At 37.0% G+C, this 17,282-nt stretch overlaps 1 protein-coding gene and 1 non-coding gene across 2 annotated transcripts in view; one reads left to right on the forward strand and one right to left on the reverse strand.

Annotated features, from left to right (window-relative positions):
* Positions 1 to 4,385: 4,385 nt before the first annotated feature.
* TBC1D22B (TBC1 domain family member 22B) overlaps positions 4,386 to 17,282 on the reverse strand; it is a 96,958-nt gene continuing 84,061 nt past the window's right edge. Inside the window, exon 13 of the mRNA XM_074311050.1 lies at positions 4,386 to 7,446. Coding sequence (XP_074167151.1) covers positions 7,318 to 7,446 — 129 coding nt within the window. The 3' untranslated portion in view covers positions 4,386 to 7,317. The remainder of the gene's footprint in view (positions 7,447 to 17,282) is intronic.
* Positions 12,115 to 12,216, forward strand: LOC141542004 (U6 spliceosomal RNA). The gene has a single exon (XR_012482011.1). It is a non-coding gene; the product is annotated as a U6 spliceosomal RNA (small nuclear RNA).

The raw sequence follows: 17,282 nt of genomic DNA on the forward strand, positions 1-17,282 counted from the left end.
GGAGGGAGTGTAGGAATGTGGAAAGGAAGGCAAGCTGTACAGCCTTTTGCTATGCTCCTAGCTTCCTCTCGTTATTCCAAATTGTAAACATAAAGCTTGAGCAGCCTGATGATATTTAGAATGAGATTCTTGTGCTTCCTGAAATAAAGGAGTACTGGCTAACATAGTTAAAAGGCTATCTGCCTTTGAATTTCCATCAAAAATAGGACCTGGAAGTCCACTATGTGAGTGGACATGCAAGATACAAATCTTGCCTGGATGCTTTCTTACTTACTGTTGAAGTTCTTTAAAGAGCTGATAAATATTAGAGGCTGCAAATTTTATTTGGGCTATGGCAATTCTTTGTACTATACCTACTGAATAGGCTGAATCAGTAATTATATTTACATCTCCTGGGTAATAAGTAAGAGCTAGCATGATAGCAAATAATTCATTCTGCTGAGTGGACTGAAAAGGAGTCCTGACTACTCTCTTTATGGTTAAATCATGAGAGTACACAGCACAAATATTTTCTTTGGAGGCGTCTTTTAAAGACTGTTGGTCCTTTAAGAGGAACCTTAGAAACCTTTTCTTAAAAAATCCACCACCAATTATGTAGTAGCCGGGTTATCTTTAATGGAGACCCATGTGCAAAATTTGGAGCTGTGGCCAATAAAATTTGCCATTCTGGGATGGTCTCACAGCATACATTAATTTGTGCATTAGTATAAAATGTGTATATTTTTTCAGGACTTATCCCAGATAATTGTACCACTCAAAAAATGGCTTTTAATAAAATTCTAGCCACAAGCACTGGGTAAGGAGTAAGGCTTTGTTCTGGTTGTGCTGGGAGGTTCACCCACTCAATCACATTGTCTCCTTGATGAAGGACTGCTGTGGGTGCCTCTTTTGTAGCAAAAACCGATATTTCCAAGGGTTTTTGAGTGACTCTTTCAACCACATTGGATAAAGCCAGTTCAACTTCTCTCAAAGCCTCTTGTGCTTCTTTTGTAAGCTGGCATAGTGAATTTAAAGTACTGTCTCCCCTTAAAATGTCATATAGAGGTTGCAATTGATTGGTAGTTAAGCCTAACACTGGACGCATTCATTGGATATCTCCCATTAATTTTTGGAAATTATTTAAGGTGTTCAACTTCTCTGTTCTTAAAGAAAGCTTTTGTACTGTGAGTGTCTTAGGATATACTTCATATCTTAAATATTGAAAAGGAGCATGTTTTTGAATTTTTTCTGTAGCTATATGCAGTTTGTAGTACTTTAGTGTTTCCATGGTCTTTTGTAGACATGCTTCTAACGTTTGTTCCTCAGGTGCACATCCCAAAATATCATCCATATAATATAACAATATTACTTTTGGAAATGCTTTTCTTACTGGACCAAGAGCAGCAGCAACATACATTTGGCACATAGTAGGGCTGTTTTTCATTCCCTGTGGCAAAACTGTCCATTCATATCCTTTATAAGGCTCAGCCAAATTAACACTAGGCACTGAAAAAGCAAATCTTTTCATATCCTCCTTATCTAGAGGGATAGAATAGAAACAATCCTTAATGTCTATAACCCAAAGAGGCCATTCTCTTGGCAACTGAGTAGGAGATGGAAGTCCAAGCTGAAGAGTTCCTACAGTTTCCATCTGTTCATTTACTCTTCTTAAATCAGTTAACATCCTCCATTTTCCAGATTTCTTTTTCACCACAAATATTGGGGAATTCCAAGGACTTAAGAGAAGGCCACAAGTGTCCTTGGTCAAGTTGTTCTTGTACTATGTCTAATAAGGCCGGAATTTTATCACTTCTTAAGGGCCACTGTTCTACCCACACTGGTGAATCAGTCTTCCACTGAATAGGAACTGGTGAAAGTGCAGGTAGGCCTTCAACAGCAGCCCTGCCTAAAAAGCCAAAGTGCTTATTTGTAATCCTATCTGCTGTAAAATGTCTTTTCCCCACAGATTGATGGGGATTTTTTTCAACCACAAAAGGAGTAAAAAAAATCCTGTTTCACTTTCAAATATCCTTCTTAAAGGGGTAGCACTAACTTCTGCTGCTATTGATCCTCCTCCCCCAGACATGTAGGTGTCTGCCTTAATCTTTGGCCAGTGACTTTGGCACCTCTAATAACTGTACGATCTGCACCCATGTCTACCAATCCTTCAAATGGTATTTCATTTATATAAATAGTAAGCATAGGTTGGTGAGCTGTCACAGTTGCTGTCCAATATATTCCTGGATTTTGTTCATTGGAGTCAGAATCTGGGCGATTGTCACCAGATTGCTTATTAGGGATATGTAACAATAAGCCTGATGCTACTACTTCTCCTGGTTGATAAATCACATGTTGTCTACCTGTGTTAGTGACTGGGATATTAGCTACAAGTTCTCCAGTTTTCCATATCAGTGTATGGATGGACACTGTTTTGTAGGCACTCTCAGAAGGTGAAATGGTCAAGCCTACTGTGCCTGGAGGCAAAGGATTCATAGACTGAACAGGAACAGATTTCACTTCTCCAGGGAATACCTCAGTAGTCTCTACTGAATACAACTTTATTTTTCCTAATTTCAATCCCTTTCTTCCATCTGATTGCCTTTTGGCTGATTGATCATGTCTTAAATTTCTCTGGATGTAACCTCGGCTGCCATCATGCCTCACTTGGGGGGCTGAAGCTAGACCCTTCCTCTCATTTTCCTGGGTCAATATACATTTGGAGGCCCAGTGGAGACCCTTGTGGCATTTTGGACATGGGGTTTTAGGTCTTCTCTCATCCTGTCTTCTCACTCTATCTCCATATCTACACTGAGCTCTTACATGTCCAATTTTTCCACATTGGAAACATCAACGAATTTCTCTAGAAGTCCTTTGCCAAAAGGGACCTTGTCTTTCCATGTTCATCATAGTCCAGGTGTAAAAAGCATTTGTTCCCACTGTAGCACATTATCTTATGATTTCCTCTAAAGGAGCATCTTTGTCTAATGCCCATATAATTCTTTTGCAAATCTCATTGGCATTTTCCTTAGCCGGATGTCTGGTCATTATTTCTGTAGCTGCATTTTCTCCAATAGTTCTTTTGACAGCAATTTGCAAACGTCCCACAAAATCCGCAAAAGGTTTATTGGGACCTTGCTCTATTTTAGTGAAAGCCTCTCCCCGACCTTTCTGTCCGGGGAGGGAACCCCAAGTTTTTATTGCAGCGTTAGCAATTTGCTCATACACTGTCATGGGGTAATTAATCTGTTCTGAATTCTCTCCATAGCGACCTTCACCAGCCAAGTGCTCAAAAGTGAATTGTGTGTTAACTCCTATTTCCAAATTGCATCTGACTTGGATTTTACATAATTCATGAAACTCCGCAAGTCACAACAAATTTTGTCCAGGTTCTAAACATGTCCTTGCTATGGATTTCCAATCATTCGGGTTAGGACTTCATAAGACAAACCATCTAGCAACATTTTAACATAAGCTGATGTAGCCCCATAAAGGGTACAACCTTTTTTCAAATCTTTAATTTTATTCAAATCTAAAGGTGTATATCTTCTTAAAGGTGTATATCTTCTCCTTTTTTGACCTACAGATTCAATCTCTTCAATCACAGGATATGCATATATAAAATCACTTATATCCTGTCCTTTTCTCTTAGCTTTAACCAATGCTTTTTCTAATTTTGTCATAGGCTTAGGCTGCTTAACAGGCGATTTTGTTTATATTTCTGCCTCTTCCCCTCCTCCTTCTTGCTGTACCCCTGAAGGGTTAATTGAGGGAGGAGATGGGAAATACTCCTGTTGCTCAGAATTGTACTTAACTTCATTGTTATCTGATCCATCCTTTTCACCTAGTTTAGTGGACACCTCTCCATTTTGCTCCTTCTTCTTTTCCTTTAGAATAACAATTTTTAAAGCCATTTGGATTAAATTGTAGGTACGAAGTATATCTTTGGAAATTAAGTTTGGTTTGGAATTGTAGTGTCCACCTAATTGCTTTCCTATTAATTCCCATTCATCTGGATCCAATTCTTTTTCCAGAGAAAAAGAAGGACATATGACCTGCACAGTTTTTAAAAATTCAGTAATCTCCTCCAAAATTATAATCAATCCTTGGCTTTTCATAACCTTGATAATGCTCCCTAAACATTTTCCTTGAACAGAAGACATTTGCCCCATTTCACTCCAATTCTACTTCAGCTCTTTCAAACAAAGTTTAACAAAAGTTTAACAAAGTTTCCTTGTTACTCACACTTCTGGATCAGAGAAACTTTTCCACTGAGATCTGGATTGGAGGCTTTTCCATTGGAATAATACTTTTCCACTCGCAGAAACTAAATAGAAAATATTTGCATATGCTTTAAGACTGACCTTCATTAACCAGTTATCCATGTTAAAATCAAAGAGGATTTGCAATTTGTGCATCAATGAAATGTGCTTTAATTTGTGTTCAAAGTACATAATATTTTACAGACCTGAACTGAACAGAAGGGATGCTCAGTGGCTTAATGGCTAACTCCTACTGGAACAGGATTTTGTCAGTCCCTGTTCGGGCGCCAAAATACGAAGGTCCGGGCTAGCTCCTCTGAAGGGCTCAGAATAAGTCCTTGTCAGGATAAGCAAAAGTCCTTGCCCCATGTTGTCAAGTTCTGTTGTCTCCAGAAACTGCCGATCGCTCTCTGGGATGAGATCTGCTGTCTCGACTCAATCTCCCGGCCAGAGAGCTGTTCCAACTCTGACCTAGAGTAGACTCCTCCTCTAGACCCAATGTTGCTTCTTTTATCCTCCCAGAGAATGGGCATGGAATAACTCAGGGGCTTGTGGGAAAAATACTTCAACCAATGAACTTGCTCCTCTTAAACATGTAAGCTCCTCCCTAGAAGTTCAAAGGGGTTAACTCCCCTTAAAGGCCAGAACCAAAAGGTGTGGATTAGAGAATTGTTAAGTACCAACTTAGCACTTAGTAAGAACCTAACATCTCCTTATCTCATTAGCACTTAGTAAGAACCTAACAATTTCCTATTGGTTTTGAGGTCAAATGTTATTACATCTTTATCTTATTTTTTTAAAGTGTTTCTTGTGTAAATTTTACAAAACACATAACATGGATAATTTACAAATAACTAAATAGACATCTACTGAGGGGTGTGCATCAACATGTCCAAATAAAAAAAAAAATCTTAAAGCTCAGACTCTGTAGGATTATATTAACATATTTAAAGCCCCAAAATATTTGTTGACTTTCCAATTCCTTAGGACCCAATATGGACCTACACCTCTTAGTTTACTAATATTCACAGTGTCATAATCCAAGAATTGAAGAAAAGTCCTTAAACCCCCAATTTCCATAATCTCTGGGGATGAAAAATCAGCAAATGGAGGAGGAAATTCACTATTTATTTATAATTTTTTCACTTTATCCACAATTTCCCATACAAACATAAAAACTAAAAAAATAAAACCACCACTTGGGAAGACAAGTGTCTTTCTTTAATTAGTCCAGCTGAGAGAGGATGATAAGCCCCCTCCCTTTGGGATCACCTGAGGTGCCCAAACCACAGGAAGAGGGAGGAAAGGGCTATGAAGAATGCCTGAGAAACAGCTTCAGATTAGGAAGACAACACAGTACCAGAGTAGTTGGAGTTAATTGGCAATGAAGATGGTGGGAGTCATCTGCTGGGAACACTGCTCAGTTTTCTAAGACTGCTGTTCTCTATTAACCATCCCCAAACCCCACAATATACTGTTCTGAGGGATGCAGCTAAGATGGGGTGGGAGGTATGACACTTAGCTCTTTTTGAGAGTAAGAGCCAGAAAATCCAGGGCACATACCACACCTCCCTTTCCCCTTGGCACTGACCAGTCACAGTTTCCATTCTGCATAAAATGCTGAATTAAGATTAAGAAGGAAAAAAAATCATCTCCAGATACAAAGGGAAGGGGAGGGATTAAAACCTATGGATTTAATTTCCTCCTATGTTTATGACACTGTCTGTGGGAGGATACTGAAGTTCATTGAGTTCTACCTCCAGTGATTAGGAGAGAAGCATGAAGAGCAGAGCAGAAACTACAGAGAAAACCCCATAAAGAAGGAAGAAGAGGATTAAGGGAAGCTGCGAGAAACAAATATATGTCCAGGGGCTGGTGTTAGAAGAAGTACAATCTATTCCCCTGTAATCACTCTGGCTCTGAACAACCTTTCTTCAAAAGTCATTCCCACCAGAGGACCTGCAAAACCAAATCTAGAGTTCAGCATTTTGTTAGGAGAGGACCCTTCTAACCTCAAATGTGCTAGTGTGTAGGCAAAATTTTCTACCTTCCAAAGCTGGCAGAATGCCTACTACATTGGACCGAGATTGGCTTCAAATGTGGGTGCACATTATAAATATAAATCATATCTGCTACAAAGAGGACATATATTGTACATCTTTACCCATATACATAAGAACACAATATACACATAATGCCTAGGAGTGTTATGATGGAGAAAGGGTCTGAGGTGGCAAAAAGTCTCTCTCCTCCCCACCCCATCCTTTTTAAGAGTAAGAGCCAGAAAATCCAGGGCACATACCACATCTCCCACATCTCATTTGGGTCATTCACAGCTGGTCATGGTAGGGTTAGTCTGGACACAAATGGACATCTTGCCCTGAGGGTATGCACACATGCCAATACAGACATGCACGCAAACACGGACACACACACACACACACACACACAGGCCATACACACACAGTAAGACACACATGCACACATGTGGGTGAACAAAGGGAAAATAAATGTTCCCAGCCCTTAAATGCATTGCATTTCCCAGATACTCTCAAGGAAAGCTCTATGCCTCAATGCATCTATCAATTGATAAAAATGGTGCTAGAAAGTTGTCCAATATTGGGCACAGGCCAGACGGAATGGAGTTGGTGAGAGAATGATGGAGATCAGGTGTCTTAACAACATAAGGCATTTTTACCTGTGGTCAGATCAAGCTGTGTCTGAAGAGCAATGGACTCAGCCAGAGTAGGGTAACAAGAGACAACCAGGCAAAGCAGGGGCACATACAGGCACAGGCCCTGAGCCTTCCCCTGGTTTTGTCAGTCTCTCTTGGCAGGAGACAATCCTGCACTGTCCTTTCCACCCTCTCCCAGAAGTGAGCCCATCTACACAGCAAGGAATACTGATGTTTAAGAGACACACATCCAGAGACATGGAGTGGTGCACAGGCACACAAAAAGTGAAGACCTAGGTTGATGTGAGCTTTTTACAGTAGAAGTGGTTTCTGGCTTGGGGTCCAAGGGCTCAAACAATTGCCACAGTGATTAGGGAAGTCCAGGTCTCTGCATGGAGGCAGCACCTATCGACGGTAGTGATTGGGAGCATCGGCAAACATATATTTCAGTCTATATGCTTCTGCCAGGAGAAGGCCAATTTCTTCATTGCCCCAGTGTATCGTAGGTAGATTTTGCAACAACATGAGGAGACCCTGAAATATAAGAAAGCTTTATTTATACAAGGATGCCAAACAACATGACCACTAACCCACTGTTAAGGACCCATCCATAAATCTGGTCATCTTTCCTGCTCAGAACATCCAAAAAACATAGAAGTTTCCCTTTCTACATTCATCAAATAACACCTGCTACTTCCTTTAAACTATGGTCCAAAGTACAATTTAGTTCACTTAAATTAACTACTACATGAATGGTGCTTTGCTACATGATGGAGATAGAAAGACAAAAGTTAAACAGTCCCTGTCCTCAAGAAGCTTACAATTTATTGAGGATGAAATACATACACTTAACAAGCATATACAAAATAGTTACAAGGGACATTTTTTTCTTCTTTGCAGAAATGAGGGAGGGAATTAGTAGCTAAATCTTTTCACAGAAGTTGGGGCATGGTCTCAATTTTAAAGGAAACTAAAGATTGCAAGAGGTGAAAGTAAGAGAGGAGTGGGAGATTGAATGGGGGACAAAGAGTGCAGAGAGTTGGAGATGGAATGTCACCTAAGGCACTGAAAAACTAGTTTGACTGGACCATAAAATGTGTGAGCAGGAATAATGTGTTTGTTTGTTTGAATTCAGAAATATTTTATTTTCCCATTTACATAAAAACATAGTTTTCAACATTCATTTTTGCAAGATTTTGAGTTCCAAAATTTTTTTCCCTCTCCCCTCAAGACAGCAAGAAATATGATAAGATTATATGTGTATAATAATTTTAAACATATTTCCATATTTTTCATGTTGTGAAAGATAAATCAGAACAAAGGGAAAAATCACAAGAAAGAAAAAGTAAAGAAACAATAAAAGGTGAAACCAGTATTCTTCAATTGAAGTCTCCATAGTTTTCTCTCTGGATGGGGATGGCATTTTCTATCCCAAGTCTATTGGAATTGTCTTGGATTACCATATTGCTTAGAAGAGCTAAGTCTATCATAGATAATCATATCATCACATAATCTTGCTGTTATCAAGTACAATGTGTTCCTGGTTCTGCTTTACTTCACTCAAAATTAGTTCATGTTAAGTTTTTCTAAGCTTTTCTGAATTGGCCTGCTTGTCATTTTTTATAGAACAATAACATTCCATTTCATTCATATGCCATAACTTATTCAGTTATTCCCCAATTGATGGGTATCCACTCAATTTCCAATTCTTTGTCACTACAAAAAAAGAGAAAAGTAGGAGTTCTTAACTTCAAATTGATGGATAGATTTCAGGTTTTTAATGCATTTAAGAATGTTATTTTGAAGAATCTGTAGGTTTCATCAGACTGACAAAGAAATTCATGGAAGAAAAAAAAAAGGTAAGCATCCCTGCATTACACTATAAACTTTTGCATTTTCCCTAAAACCTATCCACAGCAAGAACTTAATATATGTTTTAATTTAATGAAGTACCCATACTACTTTTTATCCTATCTTCCCCCATCTTTTTTCTTTTACTTTCTTAATAACTGATATTTACATAGTACTTTAAAATTTACAAGCCATTTTACATATATCGTTTCACTTTTATATTCACAACGACCCTATGAAGTATGTTGTAAAAATATTATTCAGCTCATTTTACAGATGAAAAAATTGAGGCTCCAAAGGGCTAAATGATTCACTCCCCTATGTGACTCCATATAGCTAATAAATAATAGCTGAGCTGGGGTAGGTACTGCAAACTGTTCATGCTGTTTATTTTGACTTAAAAGAAAATCAGAAGTCAGATGATTTGGTACCTGAACCTTATCCTGTCATTCTTCTACTATAAGAAACTAGATAAGATACTGAATACCCCAAACCTCAGTTATGTAATTTTTTTTTTTAAATGGAAAGGTCACAAGGTGCCCTCCCTAGAAGCAATATAAAAGCACTTTAAAATGACAGCTGAAAGCATTGTAATTACTATTCATTCCCAAATTTTAATGACTATTAGGTTCTTACCACATTATTTGCTAAACCAAAAAAAGACAACTTCAGTTTTAAAAAATAACCAAGATAAGAAAAAGAAGGAAGACCCTATTGCACAATAAATCATTTCCATGCAAAAACCTCTCATTTCTATTTTTGTTCCAGTCTAGGTAAGTTTTACACATGAGACCATCATTCAGAAGCTGAGAAGGTCACCTGCCTGTTCAGAAATATCCAGTGGCTTCTTAATGCTTCTAATATAAGATATATAAGTTCTTCAGATTGGAGCTTAAAATCTTACACAATCTAGCTTTTAATCTAACTTTCCAGGCTTATTTTAAATCATTCCCTTTCATATATATTATGTTCTAAGTAAACTAGATTATTAGGTATTTCTGGACTCAACTCCCTCTTTTGTTGTATGATTTAAAAAAAATAGATATTACACACAGAAAATGTGCAAAAATTACAGCCCTTAAAAAGCATTTTTCAATTTTTATTATAGATATTTGAGTGTGAAGAGGTCAAGCTTTTCAAGGGCCATTCCAGCCCACAATGAAACTGTATTAGTCTTGATGAAGTCATTAAAAATGAAAAATAATGCCAAGGACTTGAAAAATAATGCCAAGGACTAACATAGGGTCAATGCAGACTCAAAACTCATAAATTAACAAAAATAATAAGTTGTCTTGCTAGAAACCTAACAACTGGAGAAGTTATTATTACTGAATCTTTTACAGTCAGACTTCTTGAAGAAAGAACAATGAGAAGACTAGTAAACAAATAAACAAACAGTGGTTAACTACTGCCATGAAGAAAAAAACCCAAACATTATTATGAGCAAGATAATATATATAACTAGGTACTCAAGGCTCGAAAAGGGTAGTTTTTACTTATAAATCTCATCTTTTCACTTAAAGTCATACTGAAATCTTTTTCAGAATAAGTATAAAGGAGTTTGTAAGATTTGGGAATCTTTATCAGATAAAATATCCATTAAAAATATTTTAGGGATCTTTTTATTTCCAGTAGGAATGGAAGTCTTGTCCCCACTAAAAGGAGCAAGTCACAATCTTATTTGCTTTAATTTCCTCATTTGTAAAAATGAGCTGAAGAAGGAAATGGCAAACCACTGTGATATCTTTGTCAAGAAAATCCCAAATGGGCACAGGAAGAGTTGGATATAATTGAAATGATTAAGCAACAACTGTGCCAGGCACTGTGCTAATTATGGGGGGATACAAAAGACAAAAGTAAAACATCCCTGTCTTCAAGAAGCTTAAATCTATTGAGGACAAAAAATATACACACATATAAGCATATATAAAATAGATACAAGATAACATTTTTTTCCTTCTTTGCAGGGGGAGAAGATTAATAGCTCAGGGGATCAGAAATCTTCCTCACATAGGGATTTATATCAGGAATGCAGGGTTGACTCAATATCAGGAAACTATCACCATTATTGACTATATCAATAACAAAACTAACAGAAATCATATGATAATCTCAATAGATGTAGAAAAAGCTTTTGACAAAATAGAGTACCCATTCCTATTAAAAACATTAGAGAGCATAGGAATAAAGGAAGTTTTTCTTAAAATGATAAGCAGCATCTATCTAAAACCATTAGCAAGCAATATTGTATGAGAAATGTTGGCTTTAGCAATAAGAAAAGAAAAAAGAAATTAGAAATTGGCAATAGGGAGACAAAACTATCACTCTTGGCAGATATTATGATGATATACTTAAAGAATCATAGAGAATCATTCAAAAACTTACTTGAAACTGCTTTAGCAATTGCAAGATATAAAATAAATGCACACAAATCAATCAGCAGTTTTATATATAATAATTCCCAGCAGTAAGAGATAGAGAAAATTCCATTGGAAATAATTGTAGATGGAAAAAAAAAAAAGCAAGCAAGCTTCCTTATATAAAAGGTGGAGCATGGTCTGAAGTGAGCTCTAGAAATCACATCGATATATTGAGAAGAATTATTTCAGAACTATAGAAATTCCCAAATGGAGACAGAATACTTGATACCGGGAAATAACAGTTCTAGGAATTTATCCAACCTGTGGCTCTTCTCAAAATTGAGACGATTCAGGCCAGTTCCAATGATCTTGTGATGATGAGAGTTATTTACACCCAGAGAGAGGACTGTGGGAACTGAGTGTGGATCACAACATAACATCTTTACTTCTTTTATTGCTTTTTGCTTGAATTTTATTTTCTTTCTCATTTTTTTTTCTTTTTGATCTGATTTTTCTTGTGCAGCAAGATAACTGTATGAATACATAAGCCTATATTGGATTTACATATATTTTTTACCATGCTTAACATATATTGGATTACTTGCCATCTAGAGGAGGAAGTGGAGAAAAGGAGAGGGGGAAATAGCCTCTTTCTGAGACCCTTAACATTCCAATCCCTTGCCATGAGCTCCCTAGCAATGGTGTAACTCAAGAAAAGCAGATGCATCCACTTGTTCCTAAAAAAAAAAAAAAAAAAACCAAGTCCTGAGCTAAAGCATAGTATAGGGTCATGAGTTTGAGAAATTCTCCATTTAGGGATAAAGAGGTCCTCTTCAGGAGATATATCTGTATCCTTGTCTCTGCAATGATGGCATCACAGACATGGCCTTTGCCATATATGTCTTTTTCTTCATGTCTTCAGCTGTGTAAATTTAGGCCTTATATTCTCTGTTGTGTTCGTTAAAAGGTAGCTGGAACAAAGTTCTACAATGTGCTCAATTTGGCAGGATAAATACTAAAACTAAAATGATACAGAGAAGCACGGTTCCTGAACAAAGATGACTCACAAATTTATGAACAGTTCTAAGTTTTAAATATCAAGTTCTAATTATTAGGTCATGCTGTAAAGTAATTGTTTGATCCTCAACTGTGATAAAGCATGGTTAAAATGTTGAATCTGAGATCACAGATGATCACAAAGCAAGAAAAACTGTAATAAAGCAGAGTAAACAAATAGATGTAATGTGTCTCAGTCTTGATTTTCAATTTAAAGTTCAGGAAAAATGGTTCACCTTCTAAGCTCGAGTTCAATGTACTCCCAATCTCTCAGCATCACAACATCATGGGTCATGAAAGATGAAACACATAGGAAGGAAAACCCTGGGATTCTTTTTTAAGAGTGCAAAATAAGTAAACAAATAAAATGCTCCAATCGGGGCAGGGGGAAGGGGAAGCCAAATTTCCTTAGAATATCACCTGTCTCTTCTGTGAAGACCTATAAGTCCCCAAACCACTGCGACAGACTTGGTAGGGGTAGGGACTAAAGCAACAATAAAGGAAAAGGCTTTCAGGTCTGTGGTTATGTACGGAAAGAATTAAATTAGATAAAAAAGAGGCAAATGAAGAAAAACTGGAATTAACTAGAAAAGAGATGAGTTCCAATAAGGAACCCTGACCAAGGACAACAACTCAAATTTATGAAGCATTCCATATTTTTACATACTCTTCGATATAGTGACATTGGTCTTTTGGCTGTTCCACAAACAAGACACTTATTGCTCAGTTCTAAACATTTTTTTTCATGCCTGGAATGTTCTCACTTGTTAGGATTACTAGGTGCCAACGAGTTGTATTCGCCTCGTCCATCAGAGAGAGACAGAAAAAGAGAAAGACCTCAAAATAAAGGAGAAGATCTAAGAAACATCTTACACCGAAAGAGCATGGCTAATAAAAAGACTGTTAAAGAACTTTAAAACCAGCAGGAATCATTGGACTTCCTCACACAAGATGAGACTAATGGACAATGGACTTATGGACATTTATAAATTTTCAATTTATGATTATTTGATTATGTTATTTGTTATATATTTCTAGCATGTGTTATGTTACTATGTTACTATGTGCTTATGTAATTTATGTAATTATGTGTAATACTTCCCATATTGATGGATTTATGTTTCAAGGTCATGACTATCCTATGTTCTAAATCAAAAGAAAGGGGGAGATGTTAGGATTACTAGGTGAGAACTCAGGTTGTCTGGACAGTGACAAGGTGAGAATTCAGGTTGTCTGGACAATTACAAGGTGAGAACTCAGGTTGACTTGATAGAAGGAGCAAGCTCATTGGCTGAAGTGGTTCTTCCCAGAAGCCCTTGCATTATCCCACGCCCATTCTCTGGGAGGATAAAAGAGGACACCACTCTAGGAAGAGGAGAAGACTCTGAACTACATCTGGCTTGACGCAGCTCTCTGCAGGAAGGGAAGTCGGCTCTCTGCAGGAAGGGAAGTCACTTCTCTGGACAAGAGTTAACAGCAACTGCCTGGAGACAACGGTTCACTACAGGAAGAAGAATCTGTCTGAAAGATTTGAGTAGACACAGCAGATCTCTTCCCAGAGAGCGATCCAGCAGCTTCTGGAGCCGACAGCTTGTTACACTCACTCCTCATCTCTACTTCCTGGCTTCTCTAGCTTCCTTTAAAGTCTCTATTAAAATTCCATCTTCCATAGGAAACCTTTCTCAACCTCTCTTAATTCTAGTGTCTTCCCTCTGTCAATCACTTCCTATTCATTCTGTATATAGCCTGGTTTTCATATATTTGTTTATATGTTATATCTCTCATTAGACTGTAAGCTCCTTGAGGGTAGGAGCTATCTTTTGCTTCTTTTTATAACTCTTCTACTTAGCACAGTGCCTGGCACATGGTAGGCTCTAAATAAATGTTTACTGAATGCTGGATTAACAAAAGGGGTTATTATAGATAAATTGTGTTTGAAGTAGGTGGTAGCATCAAGACCAAAATGAGAAGAAAGAGAAGGATGAAGTAGCTTAGGTCATACAGAGTAAAAGGCAATCTGAAAGTGTTCTTAATCACACTCAGGAACATAAAGTATAGCTGAAAATTGGAATTTTAGTAGCAAAAGAAAAAAATGCAACATGACCAAGTCTCCCCATAAGTTCATAAAGGCAAACCCTTTTTGAAATAATTTTCCTTTCCCAATATTAAAACTGAATTTAATTGATGCTGTGGTCATTAATACACAGTAGTAGACCCATGGACACTATCTGGACTAAGACTTGTCCATAATTCAACAATTTACTATTTCCTTTCCTTGAAAATCCTAAATTAGGTAGTCAGAAAAGAAGTTACTATTTCTTGGTAGGGTGACAATACGAATGCATGTGTGGATATTGAAGTAAATAGGGTACACTTACTACTACTTGAATTAATTTTGTAGCTTCTGGAGATTTTATTTAAAATGTCAAATTAAATTAGGGGTACAACTATAAAAAAAAACCCCAACTCTATTGTCATAATTTTATTAAGTAACAGAATTTGAACACAAGGAACTTCCTTTGTTCAGTAATTCTTACCATACTATTATATATGCTGCTCTTACTTTTTGGCTATCCATTTCTATCCTTCCTATAGTGTTTGCCCCCTAGCAGAATCTGAGGAGTTATCACATGGAAAGAAGATTAGGTTTGATTTACTTGCCCAAAACTAAATTAACTGATGGAAAGTTATAGGGCAGTTAACTAACTCAACAAAAGGAAAAACTCACCAATCATTAGAGATGTTTAAAAGTGGATGGGTTGCACCTTTGGAGTTGCCCATCACTAAAATTGGTGAGTTGCCCATCACTAAAAATTCCAGGTTGAGACTAAATGATAGAATGTGTTAGAGATGCTAGTTTCTTGAATTCTTGGGGGAAGAAGAGATTCTTCAGATACAGGTTGAATTAGGTGGTTTCTCTGACATTCTTTCCAGCTCCATGACTCTCAATAATAAAAAACCTCCTTTCTTCCATTAAGTCTGTTACTAATTATTGCATATAAACTGTTTCATGAAATTTTGCGTCAGTTCACCTATTTTATTTAGGCACCTGGTATTACTATTGAAGCTTCTATAAATCTTTGGTTTGGCCATTTCTGACAATTTGCCAATTATTTGATCAAGTGGATTTATAATTGTGTTGTTCCATTTTTTTCAAATATCTTACCAAATTTCCTTTAAGCTCTCCTAGTAGAGCCAATATCAACTTGATATAGCTAATAAACTTTTCTCAAATATTAGTTTGACAAGTTTAGCCAAAGGGGAGTAAGTGGCTTTAGTACCAGAAATTTTGTTCAAGTGGCAACTAACATTCCTCCACAAGTTCCATTTATTTCCAAAAATCTTCAGATTTGTGATAAATCTAAAAATCTTACTTTTTATATGCATAGAGAATGTAGAGATGACCTTTTCCCCAGAACCTGAAAATTTAGAAGCCACTACTACTCAATGAGTCCCAAATATCAGTCTAGCAATCTCAACATTAGTTATTGGGATCTCCTTACTTTAGTCACTATGTAATCCTCCTTTCATATTCCATTTGTTGACATTACAAGACATGCATGTTCAGGACAGAAATGGAAAGAGGAAGAGAATGAGGTCCTTGGTTCATAGAAAAGGACCTTACAAGCTCATGTCCCAACTTTGTTACTTACTACCTGTAAGATCAAGGATAAGACACAACCTCCCTGGGTTCCAAGTCTTCATGTGTAAAATGAAGGATTGGGAGTAATAATATGTTTCATCTTCATCTTAATACTCCCAAGTAGAGTCCAAGCAAATAAAAAGCACTTAGAAGCAAAATAAGCAACTGTGAAGTCTGAGGGAGAGTTAGGGAGCTAGCACAGGAAGAGAGACTCATTATCTATTAATTCTAAACTTCCAACTTGCTTTTTTTTTTTTTTTTTTTTTTTAAAGATTCTATTTTTTGGGAAGTTTTCTTGATGCCTCATGTTTTTTCACCATCGTCCTCTGGTAATATGCCTATGCTACCCTCACTAAACATTCCATTACAACACAGAAAAAAGCTCAGCAAAATCACCAATGGCCTCTTCATCAAATAGCATATGTCACATTCTGTACCCTTCATGCTCTACTTCTTTGAAAAGAACCAAATATGTGTCATCATCTGTTCTCTGGAACCACTACTGCTTATTATAGTTATAAGAGGTCACATTTTCATTTACTTTATATTATGTTTTGGTTTTAATTTTACTGTATTACTTCAGAAGGTGTCTCCAAGCTTTTTCAATTTTTCATATTCACGGTTTCTTTACTGCCTAATGTCACATCACATTCATCTACTACAACATTTTCATGCATTTCCCATTTGATAGGCATTCACTTTAATTCCAATTTTTTAATATAACCACAAGAGTGATTGGATATTTTGTTACCTAAGGGAATTTCACAAGAGTCTCCCCAAAGTGAATCTTCATTTCATAGGATTCAGAGTTGGAAGGCATTTCCAGGGATAAGTTTAGTCCAACTTCCTCAATAAAAAGATGAAGCAACTGAAGCCCACAGAGGGCAGCGACAAATTCAGAATCATAGAGGATGTTATGTTGCAATAATTTACACTCAGATCTTCTGATTCCAAACTCCAGTAATATTTTCCACATATTGCCCATTTTCCATTCTTGGTCTTCACTTTCCTCAAGATGGCCACATGAGAGCTATGTGGCTAAAAGCTATTCTCCTACCTTGCTGCCAGACCAAAGCAATATTAGGAAAGCTCTGCATTTTCCCAAGAGTCATCTATCATCGCTACAGATGATCTGGAAAGCACTTCATCATATTTGAAATGGGTCTGTGCTTGGTTCAGAAGGATAAAATTATATGACATTCTCAATATCAGGCTCCATTTGAAAGCATACTTTTGAAAAAGTAGAAAGCCATCCCAGAATATTCCTCATTTATTTCTAACACCTACCACGTAACACTCGCTGGCAGTGGCTATGAGCTTTCATTAATAGGTTTCAGACTTGGCAGCATGTCCAGAACAGACTTGGAATCACATGAATGCCTGTTTTCTTTTTTTTTATTTCTTTATTTGGGATAGGTCTGATGCTATCTTTCCCTTTCTCTTCTGCATGTGAGTCCCTG

This window comes from Sminthopsis crassicaudata, chromosome 4, assembly GCF_048593235.1.
Source record: "Sminthopsis crassicaudata isolate SCR6 chromosome 4, ASM4859323v1, whole genome shotgun sequence".
In the NCBI taxonomy this organism is placed as follows: domain Eukaryota; kingdom Metazoa; phylum Chordata; class Mammalia; order Dasyuromorphia; family Dasyuridae; genus Sminthopsis; species Sminthopsis crassicaudata.